The 26,953-nt window shown below is 40.0% G+C and overlaps 1 protein-coding gene across 1 annotated transcript in view; it reads right to left on the bottom strand.

Annotated features, from left to right (window-relative positions):
• The window catches only part of shank3a (SH3 and multiple ankyrin repeat domains 3a), a 209,434-nt gene that overhangs the window by 51,865 nt on the left and 130,616 nt on the right, over positions 1-26,953 (bottom strand). Inside the window, exons 12-17 of the mRNA XM_088417218.1 lie at positions 24,269-24,346; positions 23,355-23,421; positions 21,695-21,930; positions 20,629-20,792; positions 14,393-14,574; positions 12,873-12,896 (exon numbers count right to left, since the gene is read on the bottom strand). Coding sequence (XP_088273344.1) covers positions 12,873-12,896; positions 14,393-14,574; positions 20,629-20,792; positions 21,695-21,930; positions 23,355-23,421; positions 24,269-24,346 — 751 coding nt within the window. The remainder of the gene's footprint in view (positions 1-12,872; positions 12,897-14,392; positions 14,575-20,628; positions 20,793-21,694; positions 21,931-23,354; positions 23,422-24,268; positions 24,347-26,953) is intronic.

The following is a 26,953-nucleotide window of genomic DNA, read 5'->3' as shown; positions in this document are numbered from 1 at the left end:
ATGTAAAAAATATGTTTTGGGGATTGAATGTGTTGAATACATTAATGAGGCATGGTGGGGATGAGCAGGGAGGAGCAACCTCATCTGCACTTGAGAGGAGGAGCAGCAGCAGATAGGTAAATAAATCAAAACTAGATGACAGCAGTGACAAAAAGCCTTTGGTGAGTGACGACCCGAGTCAGAGGAGAAAGACAATGAAAGAGGAAAAGCAGAGGAGGGCGGGAGTATTAGACAGGGACCAAAACTCAAAAGATGACTAAGAGGGATTTCTCCGCTCATCTTCTCCTCCCTAACGGGCGACTGACTTATTTTTATCTCTCTCTCCTTGCTAGAAGAAGGTTGCTCAGGCCTCCACACACTTGTTAGAAGAGAATGATTTATAATTTGGTCCGGGTCGCGTGACGTGACTCGACAAAGACTCATCACAGATTTTCGGACTCTGAATTAAAAATCCCCAAAGACCGGACCTAACTTTGCCCTTGTATTCATGAGACTCAACTTGAAGATGAATTACATGACTTGACAAGACTAAAAAAAATTAAAACATTTTCATGTATTCTGTTTTCACAGTCAACCAAATGTCACGACAGTCTGATGCCGATTAGGCGTGCTGAATCCACTGAAATAGTTTCCAATTCCTTTGAAAAAACAACGGTGTTTTCTTAACTAACCAGATGCAGCATATCGAAACCCGCAATCTTCCCGTCCTCCGACAGCAAATTGGTGTATCTAGGCTTTAAAATAAAGTACTAACCTAATTTAAATTGCTTAAAATTTAGTGGATGCGCGACCTCACTTGAATTTTGTCCAGTAAATTTGAAATTGGGGTTTGACATTGAATAATGGGCATCCATATGCTTTAGATCATCGAAAGCAATAGGGTGGTGGTTCCATGCAGCAAACTAGCAGTGGTGCCTTTGGTGACTAAGAGCACAGTCACTTGCAAGCTCTACAAATCCATTGTCCATTATCTTAGCAGCTTATCCTCATGAGTCACAACGATGCTTTCACCTATCCCAGCTGCCTGGGTACAACCTGAACTGGTGGCCAGCCAATTGCAGGGAGCACAGTAATCAGTCACACACATAAAAACACCTGAGGTCAATTGACATCTACCATGTGGGATAAAACCCAGATAAAACCCACCCAGGCACGGGGAGAACATGCAAACCCCACACAAGTAGGCCATAGGCAGAAACAAAACTGCAACCTCTGTGCTAAACTATTGGTGTGGCAGATCTACAAGTCTATCCAATAAATCTGATAAAAGTAGCCGAGTTCTGATTCTGACTGCGAGGTTGTGAATGTGTACGAATGTGATTGGATGAACAAGGTACAGGCATGGTGGAAGGCAGTAACAGATGACAATTCCATTATCATCACCATAGTGTCAACTCCAAACATTTGAAGTCCTTCAAACCTTAGTGAACAACATGCAATGCTAAGAGAATGTTCCAAACGCATTCTTGAAAATAGTGACTCAAGCCAAACCATGAAACCATGCTAGTAAATTCAAAACCAAGATATGGCTTATAACTAGATTTACTTTGTGATGTTTAAACATCGGAGAAGAACGTGAATAGATTTGTCTTCCGAGCTCTTGTTCTTAGATGCTAACAACATGCAATGCTAAGAGAATGGCCATTATGTTCCAAACGCATTCTTGAAAATAGTGACCCAAGCCAAACCATGCTAGTACCTGTAAAATCAAAATCAAGATATGGCTTACAACTAGTTTTACTTTGTGATGTTTAAACATCGGAGAAGAACGTGAATAGATTTGTCTTCCGAGTTCTTGTTCTTAGGTGTTAAACAGTGACGACAGCAAAAGTCGATTCAAATACAAATAAGTGACATTTGTGTTGCAGGTCAAATTTCTAATCATGTTTTTCTTGAAAAATAAAAAATAGACTTCCTTCTTCAGACAGACATTGTGATGTCTCCTAGCTGATTTTCCTCCAGAATTTCGACAACATAACTATTTTTGTTGGCGTAAGTGGAGCGACGCTCTTAAAAGCCTTCAGGCAAGGTTGTGGAAGTCACAGTTGACCATCTCGCTGTCCAATCACGGTGTCGATGGGGTGCAAAGTCCCGCCCACGCGCTTTGCTGCGCCCCGCCGACCCCGCCACCTGTTTTCCTATTCTGCCGGCACGCTCCTGTGCCTTGTTTTTCTGTTTAGCCCAGCACTTAACAGTCTCTGAAATTAAAACCCAGCTTCCATAACACACTTTTTTCCCCCCGTTTTTATTTACAAATATGCAGCAGCCAGCCAACCCACCCACCCACCCCTCGGGCGTTCTGACAAAAAAGCCAAAATAGCACTTGCAGAGGTAATCAGTTGATGAATAAACATGAAGAGGATGCGCATTATGCATAACCATTAGCTAATACAGATGGAGCCAAGGATGCGCCGCGGACAGCATGACAGGGCCGCATTGACCAGATGGCTCCGAGCAACAACCATTTGTTGCCTTTTCTACTGTACTAAAAAAATATGTTTGGGAAGTCAAAAGTATTGACATTGAGTTCTGACTAACTGAAGCTATTTTTAATCGAATTGTAAAAACTTTGCATGCTTATAGAGGCCACATTATAAAGCTTCAAATACTTGATGACTTGACGGGAGTCAGATCGTAAGTTTTGGGTGTCAATTTTTGTTGTTGTTTGCGTCCATGCCAGAGCATCATTTCTCATTTTCAAATACACTCCGAACTAAACCACGTCAAATGTTATTTTTGGCCAAGAAAGACGAAGGTCATCCTACAATTCACCTGCAAAGATGCACACACTTTGCATCCAAGCAAAGGGCGTCTAGAGCAACCTTTTTTTCAAGTATTTCACAAAGCAAAGGCGCAGAAACAATTATACACGTCCAACAATCAAACTGCAATCAGACTGCACATTCCCGCAAGCGCTGCACAGCAGGGCTTCTCAGCGAGTCTCGCCTTGGAGCCCACATTTTACCATGGTCATTAAAGTGTGACCCACTTTTATACAAGTTAGACTAAACAAAAAAAGTTTTCTTCAGACTTTAATACAGGAAAATAAGGACCATGATAGAGTGTGTGTGTGTGTATATATATATATATATGTGTGTGTGTGTGTATATTATATATATATATATATATACATTCTTCATTAGTTATCTATAATAAAAGTGAAACTAATAAATAAAATAAGTTATACTCAGTGTTAGCTTATGTGATAACTATCATGGTGACAAATAGTTCAACATTTTTAATTTTGAGACACATCTGATAATACACGCTATACAAATGATCTACACTTGTGTGGTAAAAAAAAAAAACAATTTGCCTTTAATTGGATGTGTTACATCAATTGCAGATGTAAATATTAGAAATGCAGTGCTCTCATTTGCCTGTGTCTTTGCATCTTTATGGTGTCCATTTGTCTATTCTTTGGACAAAAATAGATTGAAGAAGAAGTCATTTTCAACCAACACATTTTGAAGCAAAAATTGATTCAGAATCTAATAAAAGATGCAAAATTCAGAATTGAATCAAAATTGTGAGACAGTCAAAGATTCTCACAACTCGCTATGATTGATCAAATTTGGCATTCAGGATTTCCGTTCATTACACTTTGAGTTAAGTTCAAGGATCTAGTGCAAGATCATCTTTTTGTGAAGTTTGATAATTGGGCCATTGCTGACTTTTATCAGTTTAATCGGAAAAAAGTTATTTGTTCCAATTGGCCACACGTACACTACGTATATCGTGTAAGGATTTGTGATCATCAGTATTCAACAGGTTTAAAAATTTGACAAATGCCAGCCCAGAGTTACCATGTAGCATGAATGCACGCCGAGGGCGTTTTTCTCCTCGGCAAGGTGACACATTGGAGAATACACCTTCACCGGCATGCTAGCCATCCCTCTCACACGTGCACACACACACACACACACACTTCCATATTACATGCACATTCTCACCAGCCAACACCATTATAAATCTTGCAGACAGCCGTGAAAATGAAAAGCAGCACAAGTAACGTTGCGATTAGACATTCACAAACATGATTAATGGGCTTGCTTTGCGCTCTCGCTATGTGCTGAATATTAGCGCCGTCATGGCCATCGCTATGACCGGCAACACAGATGTTTGATTTTGCTTTCATGCTGCTGTTACCGCTGCTTGGATGACTGGGAATAAACATAGCATCTGTAGCTACCAGCTAAATGCCTTTTTTGTTTTGTTTTGTTTTGCAGCTGTCATCAGATATGAGTGCACACACAGTACAGTGTGCGCTGCAGTGTGCTTTTCTACTTTTTGGCCAACGATAGGGGCCAGCGGACCACGCAAATAAATAATTCATGGCATTATTTGGAGCATGCAAGTTGTTGTTGTTTTGACACAAATGCATATGCATGTATGGCGTTACCGAGCAACAAGCACATGGCCGCTGTCATCAGACAAACACATTGTTTTTTTTTCCTCTGCCGTGGTTTGTGTGATTCTTTGTGAGGCGGCTCAATTTTCTCCTGCTAAGCATCTGCCGGCAAATTAGCTCAAATGATAGCATGGGTGCTAATTGTGTAATTAGATTCAGGGGTCATCTGTTTTTGAGAGTGTTGTGTTCTTACAGGGGGTGTGCATCTGCACTGCATTCGATACAGTTTTTGATCTGCAGGGTGAAAATTATTCATGGGTATTTCGAATTTTATATTTTGAACATGGTATGATTTGTTTCGGTTTGACTATGAGCTTACAGTTCAATATGATACGGCTCAGTTTGAGAGGGTTTGATGCAATGACTTATTTTTTGTCTTCTTACACACTTTTGAATGAACTTGTTAGTGCTGGAAATGTGTAATTTCCTCTCAAGATATCATGACTTATTCATTTATTCAGCATACAAACACAAACTCCATTAAAACAAACAAAATCAGGAGAAAAAAAAATCAGTACATAATCATTTTGTACAATGTATATTTTTAAAAGGAGGAGGAAGATGTACAAAACTCATTTAGGCCTCAACCCCCTTATTCTCCATAAATTAAGGAATAAAAAATGAAATCCAGGAAATGTACACATGAAATATAGTACTCATACAATATATTGCCCAAACAATTAATTAAAAACGAAAGATGAAACACTACAATCTAGAAGGGTTTCATACCTTGAGATAACAAACTTTCTATCTCATAACTATTCCAAAAATGAACAATTTACTTGTCTTCTCCTTTGATTTTTTTAAAGCCATTTTTGCCCCCAATAAATCAATGCTTATCTCGATATATTTCCAAGTGTAATGATTTGGTTTGAATCAATACACTTCTTTTTACATTAAAAAAACATTTTCCAGTTGGAACCATGCCTCGTTACACCCCTAGTTCTATGGTCGTGAAAAAAACTATAATTCGCAATATGCCAACACCACATCGTGAATGACGACAGCTTCTTTCTTGAGAGCTAGACTTTTTACACAACCTGGCACTAATATTATATATATTCCTGACTTTTCATGTAATGATATATAATGACGCATGCATGTCCACTCCTCTCGGAGGTGCCTTGTCACCGTGGCCACGCCCCTGGTGTTCCACTAACAAAACTGGACCGGGTTAGACCGCGTTGCAGTGATTGTGCCAGCTGTGTGTGATTACTGCGGTTGCCATGGCGACCGTGAGTCGCCTTTTACATGACATGACCATTTGGACCACAAGATTAGATCAGCAAAAAGAGAAAGGCACAAGGGGGCAAATCGGGAACAAGGTTAGCATGAGGATGTATGGGGGGGGGGTGGCACTTGGGTGAACATAGAGGGTGCACCATCAGACACACACACACAAACGCATACTCAAAAATGTACACAGTCTCACAGTGCATGCACATGTGCTCCAGTGGTGGTCAGTGAATGCACAAATGCAAGCCGAGCTCATTACCCTAAGAGAGTGTGTTTAAGAGTGCTGTATGCGCACAACCTGCTAAACGGAGGAAGTCAGGAATGCCGTGTGTGTGAAGGAGTGTGCGTGTGTGGGAATGTGTATGTATGTGTGTAGACGAAAGCTAACTACACACAATGATCTCACACACAGCCTTCAATCCTACTGGAGTTTTTCCAATCAGTCGTCTTGATGGAGGACAAAAGCGGTAAGGGGAAAACTGTTCGCGCTATGGGTACTATTTAAGGAAACTACTATGGCTGAATTTAAAGTATGTTAATCCTCATGAGATTAATTTTTTCCAGTTCAAATTAGCTTTTGATGTATTTATATATTCACTATTCAAATACTATGAATGGGATAGGGTAACCAAAGGCATACACCTCTTTAAAAAGGGTGGCACAATTGACTGGTTTTAAAACGTTTTGCCAGGTCATTTCAACAATGCATTTTTACCTTCACAGTCATGAAAAGAATTGGAATCCTCCTCCTCCTCTTCCTCCTCATTAAACACTGTTTCAGCTTTAAGTCATGAGTAAATAAAATACATGTTTCTTTTAGTACAGGTGCATCCCAAAAACTAAAACGTGAAAAAAATGCATTTTTTAGTAGTTATATTCAAAAAAGTGCACAGTTTTTCAAATATAATACATCAAAATGTTGCTCAGAAACAGTAATGACGTAAAAAATAATGATTACTTGGTGCAACGCTTCAGTTTATACTTGAAAAATTGCTGATGTCCAATGAAAGGCACACATTTGCATTTTTTTTATAATTGAAATGGGAAAAAAATCGAAGTGCAGTTTGAATTGCACTGAATAGAATATGAATTGAATAGAATAAGACACAAAGTAAGAAAATCAAACAAAAAGAGGAAAAAATTGTGAGACCCTCGATAGAGGTTTAGAATAATGAATACCATTTTCATTCGTGGAGGCAGCGCTATATCACCGCACCATGAAATTACGCATGCCAACTAGTTTGCAGATCTGTGCATGTCTACACAATGCTTAAAAAAAATATCAATAGTTATTGTTGCCAAACCTGCTGAGATTCATGCCTTTTATTTGACAGCAGCGTTATGTAAACGTTGAATGAAAAGAAACAATTCCTTCAGTTGGAAGCTCCACTACTACTAAAGCTAGTACAGTACACTACTGCATTTGAACACATCACACAGACTGGAACCTCAAAAGTTGGATGCCCTGAAGTTTGTATGAATCTGAATTTTCTCTATATTTTGGGTTGAATCGCACCTTTTGATAGGAGCTCAGTTTTACATGATCTTCTGTGTTGTATATATAAAGTAGCTGTTTTGCTTCAATTTTGGCTTGTTTGGTGACCCTTCTAAGGGATGTTAATGAAAAGTTTTTTGGGCTTTAAACATGCTCAAAAAGGCACTTTTTTTTTTTTTTTTGCAACGTCATGCTCTGTCAAAGGGTTCTACAAAATAAATACCCCCCGCTCATATCCACCCCCCCAAAAATGAATTTAGAATCAGCCCTTCAAGACCACCAATCAACATGTAACAACAACATGTCTACTAATGTAACGAGAACATTTTAAGGATTCACGCTCAAAATGAAACATGAAGTCAGCCATGGTTTGAAGCAAGAAATTTCAAAGGTGAATTTCAGGGCTTGGAATTTGATGACTTGGAAAGTTCCCCAAATGTGCCAATTTCAATGCAAAACAGAGCAGACCTCAATGGGCCAGAAATTGAATCGTATATCATCAATATTGAATTGGAATTTGTCGGCCTGGGCCCAAATCAGGAGCATGCAACCAAGGCAGACATTACAGTACATTAATGTTCAAACTTCACTTAGTGATCAACTTTAGAGATTCCACTCTACTGCTAGCTCTTAATTTAGAAGTGTCATATTTTAGTATAGGGTTGGGATATATTACTGCTGTATTTACCATCTGACTCAGAAAAGTCGTCCTTCACTATGAAAGCAAACAAAAGAAGATGGATAGAATTTGTCTGAAGCTCAAAATAAAATTCTGTTAAGTTTACTTTGACATGAATACTACAACTTTGATGTCACCATTATCTACAAATGGGAGCAACGCGGCTACATGCACATCCACCAAACAGATGTATATTGATTCTATGTGATAATAAACATGATGCTTTTGAGTGTGCCACATACTGAAGTTCATTTATTCTAATTAGATTTACCTATTCTGATCTCATCGCTCCTCTGGCAAAGCTAGTGATTAACAAAGGCGTTAACAAGGCCACAATGATGAGTGTCTGCATGCGTGTGTGTGTGTGTGTGTGGTGGGCTGGGAGGTTGTTAACACGCTAATTACCTGTCAATGAATCACTGTCACGTTTGTAATGCAAAGCAGTATAACAGCTTCAAGCAGCCCTTTGTGTTGATATTTCATACAAAGCCACCAGTCATTTCATTAGGTACACCTACATGCACCAATGAGCTCCAAAACAAGAGAAGTATCACAAATTCGGGCTTTAATAAGGCTCACTCATGACCTCCCATGAAACACGATGCTGTCTTCCTTTTTTGCTTTTTAACCCGCTTGACTTCCTTTCGTCCTCAGACGCAAATGAGGACTATTACTATTAACGAGTCCATCCATTTATGAATGCAGATGAGACGAAATGCATTATGTATCAAAGGCAGGGTCATGCGTTTTTAAAATAGATTCTCTCTAGCCTCAAGGAAGGCTGGTCATTCTCTGCTTGACACATATGAAATTCAATTAATAAGATACATCTATTTCTCTGTGTTTTACATGCAACTTTTGGTTTTGCCTGTGGTGGTCCAGCAATATTAATGGAGAGCAATGTGTGCGTGCCCCCCAGTTTCAAATTCAAATTTTGATGGGGGGACAGCTGCACCAGGCACCCAACCATGTACAGTATATGCACAAAAATTTAAACTCCAAATTTCAACTAAATTCCAACTTTTCATAAAATGTCAGCTTTAAGTGGTTAAAATGGCATCCAAATCACAACCATAAACTGTTCCAGCTGTTTTTTACATAGCGCCGGCTTAACCTTAACTTTAACACCCATTTAAATGTTTACATCCACAAGATGTCGTAGGCCATGCAAATGGCACACCGTGTGATGACCACTATTGCATAACAGGACCAGATGGTTGTGCCGTGATGGCCCGTTGCGGTCCTGGCAGCCATGGGCTTGTGAAAGTGATTGTGAATGAATTTTCTGCATCGATCAAAACGGAAGAACAGAGTTTGCATTAGCGGCAGGATGAATGATTGGTCTGTGCTGATGAGAAAAGTGACGGACGGCTCGTCCGTTTATTTTCTTTACCGTTTCCCTCATTTGAGTTGAAGATTTGAGATTTGAGCATGGTCACATTGAGTTAAACTTACATCTCAAGGCACCATTGTAATTATAAAACTAGTTCTATTTTTTTTTTATATATATATTTAAAGTTTAAAGGCCCACATTACAACTACAATGTTTCTTGGAACACTATAACTGTCTCCTAAGAGTGTAATTTATTGCCCCCAAAACACATTTCAGACATAATACAAGCACACGTACATTAAGTTCTGAGGGGATTGAAACAGTACCTTTTAAAAGTGACGCAGATGTTCTAACTCTAACCCCCCCTCTCAAACATAAAACTTGAGTATTTGCCTTTGTTTCACACTAATATTCAAAAATTGGCTTTCACTGGTCTCAGAAGTTTCACAAGTCTGAATTATTTGCCATTTGAATCTGTAAAAGGGATACAAACGACAACATTGCCGCTATAAAATAGGAAAAAGACCCTTTTATGAACAGGGGAGTACATATAGAGGGATGCTCACTGACTAAGGTTGTGTATCATATCAAAAGTTACCCTTATCACAGTATAGCATGTTTCATACTCTTACATACGGCAGAAAATACTTCAATGCTACACTTCCCGGCTTATGTGAAAAGAATGTGACTGATTTCAACCTGAGTGCAGCTACTACTCACTCCTCTGAAGTCTTTCCATTAAGCTAATGTAAGCATGAACCACCATGATGGATGCAAAGTGGAGTGTGGGGGGTTTGTGGACTAAAGTGAAGCTGGGGTATATTCATGTTCAGGTGACGGAGGGGAAGAGAAGGTTGCATGCTCAAGTGGGACAGCACTACCAGAGAGGAGGAAGTTGACAGGACCTGTTTGAATCTGCATGCACTTTCCTCAAACAAGGGATGGGCATTGGAAGAAAAGTAAGATAAGAAAGTGTGTACACATTTAGACAGAAGTTGAAGGAATGATCATCTAAATCTCATAGCTAAAAGTCCCAAGAAATCCAATTATATAAACATATGCACCAGTGATACTCGCTGAAGCATGTAAACGCATCCCAGTGACAAATATGTTCACATAGAAAGGCTAAGCTTGAAGCTTTACTCCTCAAAATTCTTCTATTATAAAAAGGCCCTAACCAACATTTTTTCAAGCCAATGCCCTGACGATTTTTATCATGTTTTCAACTCAGCTGACTGATTTAAAAAAAAAAACATAATGAATAAAATAATGTTTGTTTCTTCCCAATGCATTTCAATAGCTTTCAATTATGTGTGGGTTTTCATTATTCACATGCAGGCCTTCCCGCCTATTGCCTGCAGGTTTAGCATGTTTCATAAAATAGAATAAAATAGCGTTTGTTTCTTCTCAATGCATTTCAATAGCTTTCAATCACGTCCGGGTTTTCACTATTCGCAGGCAGGCCTGGTACCTATCGCCTGCAGGTTTAGCAGGTTTCAACAGTAAATGTATTGTTTGAAAATAAAACAAAAAACTTCCTTTTTGGTTCAAAGAATGCATTGTGTTGCAAAATTAATGCAAGTCATGAAGGCATTATTGCTTGTCATATGTGTTTGTGTTATTAGTAATTGAATGCATGACATATTTAACACATTAATGCATAATTTATGCTTCACTATGTATTTTATGATTTTGAAAGGCTTTTTTTCTTTTTTTTTCCCCCAAACAAACTACCTTTAGGGATTGGTGTAAAGGAAGGACATCCAGGTCAATTCTTTGCAAAACTTCTTTGGATCGCTCATCATTTTCTTGTAAAAATTAAGATTCGCTATGTTATGAATGACCGGTGCACAGAATGACCCCATTAACAAATTTCATGATGTACAGATATTTAACCTTGTGCTGTATTTTTTGACCATTTTGGGTCATTTTCCTCCATGTCATTCTCACAGTATTTTAGGCAGGGGATGGCAAGCACCTGGTACTGTGATAACCATGTTGAACCATGAAATTGTGACCATCTAGGTGGAATTTCAAATCCCTAGTATCTTCTTTAATGTGAGAAGACGTTGATATAAGGATCAAAGGATTGGCCAAAATACCGCATGAGGGTTAAAGATACACGTTCATGGATTTATTTGCAATTAATAATCACACCGGCGATACCTGTATACAACTGCTGTAAATATTTGAGTACATAAAGGTACAAAGCAGGCTTGTACCTATTAGTAAGTATTTTTGGTAATTGGATATCCTGCAGAAAAAAGGAATCGGATATGGAGTATTAGGGTTTTTGCTTTGTGGAAAAACAATCATGAGACCAAATAACACATCTTTAGTTATGAATGACCAACTTTGATATATTTCTGATGATCAACATTTTTTTTTTAACTGTGTTTAGTAGCACACTACTTTCCTCCTCCTCAATCTGCAAATCTTCCCTCATAGATTTTTGTCAATGAGACAAATTTGCCAGCTGAAAAAGCACATTTGAGTCAGCATGGTTTGTTAAAATGTGCTCAGTGGGAGCGGGAACTACGTCAGGATTCCAGTATCATAATGCAGCTGTTTACATCTATCAATTGAGCACTGTTAGCCAGCAGCCAATTTATGCTAGACGCGACTATAATGCCCGAGGCATTGGTAGACAGTGACAACAGGTGCCATATGTCGATGTCAATGTCAGCGTTGTTAATTCGTTTGTTAGTGCCCTTCATTGTCAGTTAAGGGCAATTTATGTCGTTTGTTTTGGGAGCCGAGAGAGCAACGGTTTCTATAGAAAGACTATTTAAGCTGTTATGCCGTGACAAGCGGCTCGGAAAAACATTATAATAAAAGCTTACTAAGGTATTTGAGTCTGTTTTTGTTTTACTGTCATGCAGAGCATCAATAAATGCCAAGCATTTTTTTTTTTTTTTTTTACAAAGTTACTCAAATTGCTTGAGCACTCATTTCAGCCATAGAACAGTAAAAATGATAAATCCAAATAATAAATATCCGTTTTGGCCAATTATTAATGGCCGATGTTTGAAAAGGCCATAATCGGGCCCTTATGGGTATGCAAACGATTTTTGGAAGGATTTTAGACAGGTTTGACGATCTAAAACTCAGGCCAACAAATGTTGCTGAAAAATCCTGTTTGGATCGTAACAGCACCTGATGAACATGCACAAACTTCAATCTGAGAACTTTGCGATCTGAGGAGCCTAAAGCCATTCAATTAAACTCAAACCCATTGATCATTTCATTCAACATTTCTGACTTCCTATTGTAATCTAGCCAGGTCTGAATTCATCTGCGAACACAAAAACCTCAACACGAGTGAAGTGAACTTTAGAGCCAACCTGGGGAACCTCACTCCACTCAATACCCAGCAGTCTGTAGAAGGAATAGAAAATATTACAGCATATGCATAAAATCAACAGCTTCTCAATTTCCTTTAAGTCCTGCTATGATTTCAACAATAGCTTATCCTGGCAGCTAACTACTTGTGCGTGAAGACACCTCACACTCTGCCGATTGCCGCCAAGTCGTGAAATCCTGCTGTGACTAGAGCAAGTCTTACTTGCTCGCTTATGTCTGATGCCCATCCCAACTGCTTCACAAAAACCCTCTTGCAGTGATTCAAACAGGGCAGCGAGTGTTTCATACAGTGCACACGGAGGGGTGACACATTGAGGACAGTGGAAAGGGTTGAGAAAAACATTATGGCTTTTACCTTCTACGTCATTACAGTCAAAGTCTTGAGTGAGGCATGGATGGAGACAAAAAGCACACACGCGCGCGCACACACACACACAGAGATGAAAAGCTGAGCCATTGCAGTTATATGTAAAGCAAAAATAAAACACGGTAAATGCAACATTTGTAAGATGAGTGAAACCTAACGTGGCAGAAATACATGGCGCTATGCTCAATGGGACAAATGACAATTTTTATCATATTTTCTGCGTGGCACTGGTGATTTCTGTATGAAAAACAGGACGATACCATTTGAATTCTGAGGTATGTGGAATTTCAGGTTCACATGACCATTCCCGGAAGATGTGTTCATAAACCTTTTCGCATGCCAACATACATATGAAAGAATGACACACCAAAAATATACAGTATTTTTTTTACTTCCATTTAAACACCAAAAAGAAAAGGTATTGGTGCCGCAAAATCCAGAATAAGAATGGTACAAATATAGCAATCCACTATACTGTATTTGCGTGAAATGTAATTTCCAAATCTATATATATATATATATATATATATATATATATATATATATATAGGAAGCAATTTTTGCTGTTCTAGAATAAAAAGTGTGACATGCAAACATGTCAACCAAAACGATGTGCCACATTTAAAAAATACGTATTTGTTCACGGAATCTTTTTGAAATAATCTTCATGAAAAAAAACAGGCACAGTCCTGCATTATCTGTTGGATGCTAACGGTACAGTGAAAAAACAAAACAAATGATTTTTCTTCAAATTTGTTTGGATAACTTATTCTGACTTTTAGCTTTGTCCGACAAATGAACAGTTCATCTTGTCACAGGATGAAAAAATAAATGGTTCATGTTTGTACTTTGGAATGGCCAAACACAAATGCAACCATCCACAATGTTTGAGGAGATTAATTTGACTTTTTGCTATCCAGCCCCAAAATACAAATGGTGCAGTCCTGTCCATTTGTTGCATGAATGCATACGCTCAACTTAAAGGAACAGCTACATTCTGGTAGTTTTTGTCAATTTCAGTTTTGAGTCTGATGCAGTGATGGGAACACACAAACACAGTTACAAAAACCATACACATACAATCTAGCAGTGATTCTCATTCAAGGGTGCCATAAAACATCATTAGGTATGTCTCAGGAAATTGTCCAACTTCAGTTAATGTCCAAAGAATATGTATTTATTCCAAACGTGTTTTCGATTTGGTTTTGATTTAGCTTTACTTTGAAAGGTATGGAATTAAAAACATTTCAGATATAAGTTACTAAAATATGGTATTGCTACAACTTGGTATTGCTAGTCAGAAAAAAGTATTAGAGAAAGTTAAAATCTATCTATGCCAGCAACATATAGTGACGGGCAGCATAATATAATACTCTCTCGCTAGATGGCAGTGAAATTGCATCTCAACTTTTTTGCCATTTTTATTTTTGATTGTGCGCTGTAGGAACATGAAAAAAGTGCCTAGTTCCAATATAGATAGGTAAACACTGCAGTTGAGGTCGTCTTACCTTTGACCCTCTCTCCTCGATTGAGTTGAATCTCCCCCTCCCCCTGTGGTGTGTAGGGCTTGACTACAATGAAGGTGCGACCCGGGACGGCGCTGTAGAGTTTCCGCTTGGGCCCGCGTGCGCCCATCAGCGCCGGCGGCGTGGGATGAGGCGGGCTGGGGTCCCGCTGCACCGAGCCGGGGCTGTAAACAAACACATAGGTTACCGTGGTGATCCCGGGCAGCTGGTATCCAAAGCCCGTAGTCACGGACATGACAGTCCGCGGGGCCGCCGGAGGGTGACGGCCCCTGGTCTTCACGGCGGACAGGGAGAGATTCATAAAAGATTTGCGTTCAAACGATAGCCGTCAGTGTTCCAGCGGCATCCAAAAGAAAAGCAAAACAGTCAGGTGCCTTCCCGTGCGATATATCCCATCGGAATTCCCTCTCAGTCATCCCGAGTTGGCAGACGCCCCCTCCGGGGAGGAGGGACGAGTATCCCGCATGTCTCCCCCCTATGTCGGTTGGGACTATGGATCCTGACACCTACGGATCCCTCCGGGCGAGGGGGGAGCGTGGATTTTTGCTCCCCTTTCCTCTGGAGCCCCTCTGCCTTCCTTCCGTCCTTCCTTTCCCCCTCCTCCGGTCCTTCCACCACTCCTCTCTCACACACATGCGCTCACACACACTCGGCCAATCCCACCGCTACTACTGCTGCTGCTGTCGTTGTATTGCACCCCTCCCCTTTGACAGCTCACACAAGTCTCCGTATGAGCATGCTAGCCTTACACACGTAGCCCCCTCCAACACATACTGGTGGTCCCGGTGCACACGATTGATCTCAAGTGTGTGTTTGTGTAAATATTGGTGTGTACGACCGAGTGAGGCAGGGTGGAGGGGTATAAAAGCTCAAGCCCATTTGGTTGAACTGTTGCTCCTCCCCGTCCTTCTCCAGCATCCATTCCGCCTCTCAGCATCTCTTCACACGCACGGCGAAAGCTGGCGAATTGCAGCGGCGGCATAGCTCCACCTATAGTTTTCATTCATCCCTCCTTCGTCAATACAAGCCCAGCCATGTGCTCTCGGCATCCTTGTCAGTCCTCACCTACTCCTGCTCTCGCCTCTCTGCTCTCATTTAATAGCGCGCAACTGCAGCAGCTCTCTTAGCTAATGGACTCAAAATGCATCAGCAAACGACAACGGCCAGGATTTTTCCAGTCTCGAAATGAGCAGTGTGGTACAACACCAACACCAATGGCCATGTTCAAAGATCAACATTTGCTGTTTTGTTCTTTACACTTGCCGTATTGATCTTTAAAGTGTTTTTTCATGCCACCAAGCCTAAAAACATTCATTTTACATTACTTACAATAACCAAAACTCATTGAGTGCTAAACCCGTTTAACACGTTTCTCCTGTTTACAGGTAAAACAATACAAAGCTGTTGAAAAATCAATGAAATTGGCACATTAATGGATTTTAGAGTGGCTCACAACTACAGTATATTGATTGTAGGTGTGCCCAGTTCTGAATCCGTTTGGAATTGTGCATAGAAACATTTAGCAAATCAGAACAGTGAAATGTACATTTCCAAATAGACACATTTGTTTAGTGTCCACTGTTGTTTACTGTTAAAAAATAGGAGTGCCTTAATTACTTTCAAAATTTAAAAAGTACAAATATTTCCCAAAAAGTTAACTGAGTTAATAAGGGTTTTGTGGCAGAAACGCTCAGATAGACTGTGAGTGCACTGAAAGGTACAGTATTCAAGCCAAATATTTGTCATGTAGTTGGTATAACTTGACAATTATTATCCATGATGAATTATGATGAAACATTCTTCACCATTGTCAAGGATTCTGTTGACTTCTAAATCAGCAGTTAAACATTCTTCACCATTGTCAAGGATTCTGTTGACTTCTAAATCAGCAGTTATCAAATGGGCGTCCATGAAGGCAGATTATAACGGGTTCTGCAAGGACATATCAGCAAACAGTTCCAGTCCATTGTTCTTTTCAAATTAATAGCAAATTAAATTGAATGTGAAACACCTTAATAGTATTGATCAATTGTGTGATGGTGACTTATTCGCAAAATGTTGTATGCATGTATTTGGTTGAGTTTTATATGCTGCACATTTTAATTAGTAATGGAAATTTCTGGCAGAAGAGCCAGAAATAAAATACGTTGGGAGATCCTACTTTTTGACTTGCTCAGTGAAATAAACCTAACATTCGACATGGATGGCACTTTATTTTCATCCAGAAATGTTTTGTACTGGTAAGGGGTTACACGGCTAAAAACCCAAACAAAATAATCACAAGGGGTACATCACAGAAAAAAGGTTGATGATAATACTAATGTCATAATTGACTGTATTTAATTGATCACACCTAACCTGTGAACCTGACCTCTTAACTTTAATTTACGTTGATACAGGTGTTTAATTTGCATGACTTCACTAAGCAATCATATTCCAAAATATCAGGTTAATTTTGTCCAAAATTCCATGACATTTCTTATGGTAACTGACCTTTATACAAAACTTATATTGATCCCGATCAATATATTACTCTGCCAGCTCCCTTTTGTCAGTGTGCTACATCAAATTGTATCACTTACATTATAGCTTTCATTTACCTGATTGCTCCCTTCCATCTCAACTGCACTCGTCTTATCCACGACTCCACCCCCACCCACACAGACCTCTCGCGCGCTCTCTCTCTCTCTCTCTCTCTCTCTCTCTCTCTCTCTCTCTCTCTTCTCTCTCTCTCTCTCTCTTTCTCTCTCTGTCGCCATCAACAAGCAACAACCGCTTGCTGACGGCTTTCCAATTACAGCGGGGGCTCCTGGGTGCTGGGGACCAACAGGGACGACTGCCACATGTTAATGTTTGAAGCCCGTCGTGGAACAAGACCAGGCAGATAGAAGAGGTGAAAGGCAGGGGACATAAGGAGACGCAAAAGGACATATGCAGCCTTGAAATGTGAAACCCGTGCACATGAAAACGTGTGTGCCTCTTTTCATCATTCTGCCATACAAATGTGATACCTGGTTTGAACTGGCCGCAATAATGACAGCAGGCTAGGTTACATATGCTATGTACATATCCCCCATTCATGCATAACTCAAGTAAAGGAAGTAAAATTCCTGTGTGTGTGTGTTTGTCCGTGCAAAATTACAGTATCTGCTCTACTACTTAATACGGGGCTTGCTTAATTTGGCTACTTATAATCTGTTTTCTTATTGTAACAATGTTAAGGTTGTAAAATTTGTCCGTATTGTTTTTTTTAGGATCACTGTTAATGATCAACCCATACTAGTATACTTTAACAATGATTAAAATGTTTGCAGTTTATTGTGTTTACATTTTATCTCCAAAGTTCTCTTCCTTTTATCTTTTTCAAAGAAATAGTTGTATGTCAATGTGCCAGTACAGCAAATTAAGGTTTAATGGCGGTGATAGCATGGCAGCATTTTTACCAATGATTCACTTAAATTTTCAGTTTAAATGTAAACAAATAAAATGATATGTGAAAACTTTTTCCATGTTTATTCCAAGTTTTATTTGTATTTTTATACTTCTGATTGTTTTTTTTTTCATCCCTTTAAGAGTTTTCCGTTATTTAAATGCACGATAGAGGCCGTAAGATCCATTATGTACTCACACAAGTTTTAGATCAGTTTCTCACAATAACAACCATGCCGGCCTCTGTAACAATGTTAAAAGTCAATGAGCAGGCGAACAGCAATGCGGGAAGTCAAATGAGATGCAACTGAAAATGTTACACTATTATAACCAGCATCCGAGGAAATTGCAAGTTGAGGAATTGATTAGATAAGGCTGGATTTACACTGGAGGCCCACGTGGGCAATTGCAATCCAATGCCTATGTCTGCTTTGCTTTGTGATTTTAGTTCGTGTCTAATTTAAGTGACAAGAAACACTTGTGACTATATAACAAATATTAACATTCATGAAATGCATGAAATAACTCACACATGCCAAAGGCCAACCTACAGGCACTATACCAAAGCTACACGTATGCAATAATATATCAAATAGGGGTGTAGAGAAAAATATTGGTCTGGAAAGGAACACCAAGGGTAGTTGCTTGCTTGGTGCTCCTTTTCTTCCACAACCCTCTAAAACAACTGGATGAACTTAGAGACTTCGGACTCGATTGTATTTCTGTGACATAAATCCTGCACAGCGCATGCTACTCTACACGAGTTGGGCAAGACACTGTGTTGATAAGATGCCAAATACGGGTAAGCCAGTGGATCTGCGAGGGGGAGCGTTGCACCACCGTCAAAGTGGTCACATGCCTGTGCTTGTACAAAAATCGGGATCAATCGCAATTTGTGTCACGGCGCTGTCTACCGAAATAGGCCCCACAGCATGTAATTGCCTTATTTTTTATTTAAACATCAACTTGGAATGGCAGTACAAAGCCTAAACAAATTTAGCCTGTTTTGCCTAATGTTGCTTGATTAAATTCTGCTTGCGACTCAAAAAAAATAACAATAAAAAAGTTGACTCATGCCTGGGATAAATTGTAAGCTTTTTGATTCTCAGGTACAGCATAAACGCAACTTTATATTTGCATCAGGGCCCTGTCGCAATTCCATACAAGTAGCTGTTATTACTCTAAAGCTGTTCGCCAATAAAATAAAATGAATGTACAGCTATAGTTGTGAACTGGAAACCATAGCGCTAATGGTTTATTTCTGAGTCAATACAGCCCACACTTGCATCATCACAGCGCAAAAGGCGCAAATGTCTGTCAAACATGCTGCGGGCATGACCGAGGAGGCTCCTCCGCCATTTCGTTTTCCAAAGCGCATCAGAATTGACTTAACAATTCCAAATAAATGACTCCTATCACACGTGCTGGATAATGCGCTTGATTGGGTCGGCGAGGCCGCTCGACAGGTTAACGCGCAGATAATGAGTCCATATTGTCGCCCAGCTCAAGCGGCTGTGACCCGAAGTTGAATGTGAAAATGTCAGGAGACGGCATTCACAACAGCTTCGTCTCAGACGATTGCTTTAAAAGGGGGTAAAAGTACTCAACTCTAAGTATTAAAAGTATTGAAAAAAATAATAATTTGTGTCATTCTCTAGGTTTACTTTTGAATTTGTTTACTTTTGTTATAGGTTGCATCCCCCCTCTCAAAAAGACAAATCACCAATGTGCTTTGCACCCTGATAATCGCCTGCTCTTTTGCATGCAAACAACGAACTATCTCATTACAAATCAGTCAATGAAGGAGTGCATGCATGCTATCAAAGATAGGAAGGTCTAGTTATAGATGGCAAAGGTTCAAGCAAGCATAATGGGATGTTAAGAATAGATGCTTTAGTGTTTATTATGTCCAATTCAGAGCTTAGACTGCCCATTGGAGTAACAACAGGTTAAATGTGGGCCTGCAGAAATAACGGGAATCAAGTTTGGGGAATGGAAAATGGTTACTTAGTACACATTCGAGTTGGGAGATGAGCACTCTACCTCTGAAAATCATGAAAAAAAGACTGGTTGGCGTCCACCTAAGGGCATAGCCTGGCACCCCGCCACCAAGTCATCTTGGAAATGACCCATAAATCTGTAACCCTTGTGAGGATAAGGGGTAAAGGGAATGAAGGATTATCAAGCATAAAACAATAAATGTGAATCAAAGTAGCAATATAGTCGGGATTTTTTTCAGGGGTAATGAGTGGCATTAACCCTTAACGCATGACTACTGCTCTGAGAAGCCAAACTTGTTGCCATCCTTTAGTCCAATATGAACATAATATTATGCGACATCCAAACAGGTCAACCATCCAATCCAAGTCCAGCCATAAACAAAAGGTCAGTAAACGAGTGCCGTGTAATCGAGGGAAAATATTCAAGGGTGTGCGTGTGGGCCATAAAGAGCAGCTGCTGGCTTGGGCCTCTTTATGTTTTCATTCACCTTGCTCTCCAATTCTTTAGAGGGTAATGCTCGCAAGGAATAAGGTCTTAACTCTCCGTATGCAAAAGGCCAATCAGGCCAAAGTGCAGCAAATACGATAAGCCCGACCAAATCCGGCCTTCCTTTTGTACTCGCTCCCAACAAGCGCTATCAACCGGGCAGAGGCAGTTCATCTATTGCCAGAGTTTGATTGACAAACAGGAGGAGGACCTGCCAGGTGTACGCAAAGCATGAGTAGTTAGTCCCATTCACATCCACACAGAGCTCTCCAGCCTTAAAGCCAAAAAAGGGAATCCCAGACCTGAGCCTTCCCCGATGTCCATGGGGATAGCCGTGGCTGTGGGAGCGTCTGGGTACCGGCCTGTCGTCATCATGTGAGTGATGCAACGAAGGGGAGCGGGAATGAGAGGACCTGGAGCTGCCCGTGCTCTGGAGGCTGCTGTCGGGGAACTCGCCATGACGACTCTGGAAATCAAAACAAAGGAGTACATAATCAATTCAGATTGAGATATTTACTTCACACTCAAACTTCATAAAAGATCCATCCATCCAGCCATGGCAAATCCACAATAAGCATTCATTTTCTTACTTACATCAATTCCTTGCATTATGTCTTTCACTTTGCTTCAACCGTCTTTCATCTTTATTACTTTTATCCTGTCTTCGAGTGCTAGCTTGAAGCGGCTACACGCGTCATAGTTACGTTATTTTGGCAACCACGCCCCTCCAAACAAATATTCCGCAACGTGTATCTCCCGCATTTTTTTTACAAACGGACAACATGGTGGATTAACGTTTGCTTGTGGAAGTTCGCCGGTAAATGCACATTTTATGATTTGTCTGAAAAGGAATACCGTGATCTAAATATCGTAAACAACTCCTGGCAAGCGCCACAATGGGGAGAGATGAGGAGTCTGTTTAGATCGTTTGAATCATAGGGTTAGGTTTATAATTAGCATTTTGTAGGCCACATAAAGTGGCTCCAGGCCTTCAGGTTGACACTTGTATCCGAAACTATTTTTGATACCAATTTTAGAGTGAGCAATCATATGTTCTATGTGCCACCACTAGTTCAAACATACTTTTTAGAATAATATTACTTTGGTGGACCAAGAATCAAGCAGATTAATCCAACCATTTTCATCCATAGCAGGAGGTTGCCAATTTACATCATCCTCTCCTATCAAGTGAAATTGTTGTCAAAGTGACATCAGGCCCTCATTGTGAACGTCTTGGTTCAACAGATTTCTGGGTTCGGTCACGATGTTCACAATGCAAGCCCAAGAACACTTTCAAGTCAATTTCCATTGCAATGATCAAGCTCCGTGTTGACTTTGTCCAGAGTCGGTAGCGCAGCCTGGTCTTACCTCCCCAAAGCTGCCCCCTTGGTGCTGGCCGAAAGCAGGCAAGCTGCGCAGCGACGGCACAGGGGAGTGACCCTGCTGGCGGCTGCGAGACTCTCGAGGCATCTGCCGGAGGATGTGGACGCTGTCATTGCCGTTGAGGTTGTTGTCACTGGCCGAGCGCAGCAGTGATCGGGGGGATGGCGTGGGGCCCGTCACCCGCCGACGGTTGGTGTAGGAAGGCGTCTCTCGGAAAGGCACTGAGGACACAGATGACACAAAATCACACTTTAGGCGCAAGACTTTGTTCTTTTTAAAGCAATACCCCATAATGTCCCTTATTAAAATGATTAACGGATGGGACATAATGGAGACTGTGGGACACTCGGGGGCATAATGGGACAAGAACTGACCCGATAGGGTGCCAATGGGACACTATGGGTAAAATGGGCATATTACTAAAATCTGTTGGACAAAGAGGGACATTGTGGGCCCAAATCGGACATAACGTGACACGATGTGACACCACTGGGAGGCGATGGCACACAACGGACATACTGGGGGACACTATGGAACATAATGGGATATTAAGGGACATTGTGGTATAATAAGAATTATAATGGGACATGATTGTATACAATAGAGGACTTTCAGTAGAAGGTAACTGTATGGAAACAACCTCTGATTCAGGATGTTTTTCATTATTTAAAAGCTGGTAGATAAACTTTTTAGTCATTCTCAAGATGAAGAATTAGTGGTTGAATTATTGGTGAGCAAAATAATGTCAATGAAAATGTTCTCAGTCAGCTTTATGACATGGATGAGGTTTTATGACATGGAATGACTTAAAGTTTGCAGCTGTCAATCTGAGAGAATTTAAATTCAAAAGTGTTTCCAAACTTTTGACTGTTACTGTAATGGGCACAGTGACAAAAACAAGATTATGGGGCACTATGGTACTACAAGAGATGTGATAAGACGTAAAAGGACATAATGAAGAATATTGTGGGACAGGGTGAGACACAATAGGGGAAATGATGGGAAACTATCAGGCAAAATGGGAAATGATGAGACACTGTGAAGCAAAATGGGCCACAGTAGAGAACATTATGGAAAAACTAGGCCATGGTGGGCATATAGGGGATGTGGGGATGTTGAAGGACAAAACAGAACAACAAAGACGTAACAGGATTATGAATACATTACTACAATCTGTGGTTAACTGTCAAAAAGTTGAACTGTTTTAATGCTTTTATATGAACAGTGTGAACACCTGTGTCAAGATGATTTTTTTTTGTAGTTGCATTAAAAAATTATAGTGTTATAAAGGCTCCACTGTAATTGATAAAGAGTGAAATAGTTATCTGGTGGTATTGCATGCCCTACATGTAAAAGGATGCACATGATGGCATTGCTACCTAACACAGAATGTACGGTATATGCACGTGTACACTAGATGGCAGAGTTTTCCTGCTTGTAACAGTTCAGCTCAGCAGGCTTTGGATGGGGGCTTCAATAGCCCCCAGCCTGAAAACTTCTCTGCATCTCTTTAATCTCCCCTTCTTCATCTTCCCTGCTTTTTACTCCGTGTTCTTTTAAACTTCCCCGCCCTGACATCGTTCTATCTGAAGCCTTCACAGCCTTAAAACCCGGTGGAAGGATTGGCAAAATACGAGTCACTCACCAACATCTGATGCTTTGTGGACCTTTATGATTTCAGCCAGATCAAAGTTCCCCGCTATAATAGCCACCTGGAGGGCAACGGCAGACATATTAGAGGAGAATGTTGGGCTCGACAGAAGTGAACATTGAAGGGCGCACGCATACTGCTTGTAGTTTAACTGATCAAAATCTTCAAAGGCCCCATTGCTTGATATCTATAATCAATGATATTGAATGATTATCCGATGATGGGAACAGTGGATGATTTTTTTTTTATCCTAATGTGCTCAGAAAACATCAGATGAACATAAAAATGTTGAAGGTGTACAATATTTTTTGGTCAAAAAAAAAATCAGGCCACCCAATGATATTCCCCTTACTTGTGCTCAGATTGTGATTATCGAATGTCCTTGAAAGACAATCATAAGCAATAACACTGGAGTCTGGAGTGTGGTATAAGTGGTTTCATCCCAATGATAATCCTTTATGATTAAGCTGTGGTGTGTGTCAGTGATTTTTAAAATTGTTAATGTGTGTGTAGCACTTGTACACAGTGCTTAACTGTTTAGAGACATCTGAAAATTGGGCCCTTAATGATCTTGAAGCGGATAAAGAAAGCCCCAATGTGGTCCCTAAACGATATATTTGTATCCCACTTCTGGTCACTTCATCTTAAATATTGAACAGGTTTAACATTTACAATTGACTGATTTCTACACTAATTGGGAAGAGACTGGGGGGGGGGGGGGGGGGGGGGGGGTTCTTGACGCACACCCTTTACCACAGTAAATGTTACCATTGACTTTCAGGTACAACTGAGAAACGAACCTTTGTTGAATTTGATTATACTCATACTGATCAATGTCAGCATGCCTTTGATGATTAAAAAAAAAAAAAAATGTATGCATGCACGCCAATTAAGTAGAGGACTACTACCTGAAAGGCAGTCTGGCTGTTGTAGTTCTTGATCTCCTTGTTGGCCCCCCGAAACAGGAGAACCCGAGCACAGCTGTCCTGAATGACAATACAGACATTTCCCACCAATTTTTAATTGCTCTGCCTATTAGACAGGTGTGGCCACGTGTCTGTATGTGCATACGTTTAAATGTCACCTTGTACAAATAGCCCTAAGATCTGCCTGGAGAGGGAGAGAAATACTTTAGGAAAAAAGGAATCAATACGCGAGCTTTCATGGGAACATGAAGTGAGTAAGAAAAAAGAGGAATCTTGAAAAGATGTTGCAGGCAACATTATCATCCAGGCTGGATTTGTCATTTGGTAAAAAAAAAAAAAAAAAAGTATTTTGTCACAAAGACACAACCAGCACAAAGTACGCTAGCACAATCAAGCTTTGGCAAATCCTTTGTCCTTTGAAAAAAAAACAAAAAAAACATCAATTTTCACAAGAAACAAAATCCCAACAATCTTACTCATGTGCACTAATGTGCCTTAGAACCCAGTGAGTTCTATATACGGACAAAATTAGACAAATTGATGTTCACCCCATAATCAGGTGTCCTTCATATCCCCATGTTTTTTTTGTTTTGTTTTTTAAGTTAGCAGGCTTCTTCCAGGTTCTTGGAGTATGACAAGCAGACGACAGGTGCAATTATGATTCCTGTAAAGTAGTGACATATATACATTTTATATACAGATACATTCCCATATCTGGACCCATAACAAGAGTTTTATCACAATTTAACTTGCTCTTTCTTGTCTAATAAATCACCTCCTAATAAAGTGCTATTAATTTCTCTTTTTAAAGTATCGTTGCCGAGTGGAGCAAAGATTTAAATGTGAAGAAGCGCAAGCTGTCTTACTTTTCAAACTCAATGCCATGCACTTAGTGCAACTGTACACAGAGCCCTAAGGCAAAGTACAATCCACTTGTAGATTGATGGACACCTCTACAGGCCTACACGTGCGGGGGCTGGCTGTTCCGCTTCGGGGCGTGGGGTGTATGTGTGTGTGTTGGGGGGGGGTCGATATGTAATTTAACAGTGGGCACAGAATGAACAGGACAACCTTTGCTCCACAGTCAAGCACGGAGGTTCGAAACTCGATGAGTCAATGAGTCACGTGTTCTATAACAAGGGATTCATATATTTATAAATGACTGAATTTAAAGAGTAAAATAGAATAAAATTAATCTCAATAAATATGCTCCACAACTGAATATGATGTTCTCCTTGAAGTGATACATCAAAAAAGCATGTAAGAAGCAGAAAACTGAACTAAAAAATACAAGAAAAACATAAAAACATGAAATTAAACACACTGCATATTTGAATATATCCATATTCTCCAAACCTTATATTAAATAAAAATAATCTGAAATAATTGGTTTTAGTGCTAATCCTTCATAGTCCAATATGTCTTGTCAAAACCTGTTTTGTCTGTTGTAGCATATAAGGAACATACATATTAGCTGGCCTTGGTTCAAGAAGGGCCCATGTAAATATTGTTGGACATCAACCAGTTTTCTGAGTCTTCATGAGAGTTGAAAGAAAAGTGCCTGAAGCAGACTAAGAGCTACTCTGAAACTAACTGAGCCATGACCGTGTAAGATTTATCCAAAAACATCCTCCAGCGTGTCTGCTTTGTACGTAGAGTAAATTTCAGCCCTCCATATTGATTATAAAAACAGGGTTCAGCAAAAGGTGAAGTAGAAGTAAGATAACACTCAAAAGTACAGTATAGGAAGCACACAATAGAAACAATACATTTACTGTAATATTGTGGTTGTTCGTGTAGCTCAGACCTCAAATTGTGGGAGGCATGATTCAATGGGGTTGGGGGCGGGTGGCTCGTGTATTTACACATCTGCGGCACTAAATGGTGCTGTGGCGCTCTCATTGTCAAAGCATGCAGGGATGAGAAATGATTGATTGATGTGTTGAAATGACTGATGATTGAGGTGCTTCAGAAAAAAAATCAGCTCAATGTTTTAGACCTTTTGTTTGTTTGAGGCACTTTAAATTACTTCTAGCTATTTATTTTTCCGATTCAGAATAAGCTGTAACATGTACAAACCCAGGTGATGTTAAAATTTGCTTATGGTTAATTTATATGTCTCTTTCCTTTTGTTAATCTTAAAAATGATACTATTTTAGATATACTTACACAGTTGCCATTGATAAAGATCTAATTATAATCACCGTAGCAAGTGTGTGTTTGTGTGTGTGAGAGTGTTGTGGGGAAGGTGTTTTCTCTTTCCTGGGGATGGGCTTTGCAAAATATAAAGGACAAGGACTGGTTTAACTGCAATGCGTCCTATGTGATAGTGAGGCTTTTATTTCATTGATCTTATTTAGGGAATCATAAAGTGGGGAAAATTAAGAAAGCTAAAACATGCAATGAAGCACGCTTGCCTATTGTCTTATGCAAACTGGGCTCCATGCTGCTGACGAAAAGAGACCCTTTTTCCCAATTGTTTACAAAGACGCAGAGAACACAATGCACATAGAAACTCCACGAAGCCAATTAGCGCGTGCACCATTAGTCTTCCTAAAGCAATTCACCATTCCGTGAAGTTTTCAGCATGGTTCTACACTACTGTCGCTCAATGACAATGTGCAGTCATGTTTAGAGAACAGATGCTTCCTGTCACAGCCGTGTTTG

This window comes from Hippichthys cyanospilos, chromosome 6, assembly GCF_059441005.1.
Source record: "Hippichthys cyanospilos isolate Australia breed blue-spotted pipefish chromosome 6, RoL_Hcya_1.0, whole genome shotgun sequence".
Lineage (NCBI taxonomy): Eukaryota > Metazoa > Chordata > Actinopteri > Syngnathiformes > Syngnathidae > Hippichthys > Hippichthys cyanospilos.
This window is presented reverse-complemented; position numbering and strand designations above follow the sequence as displayed.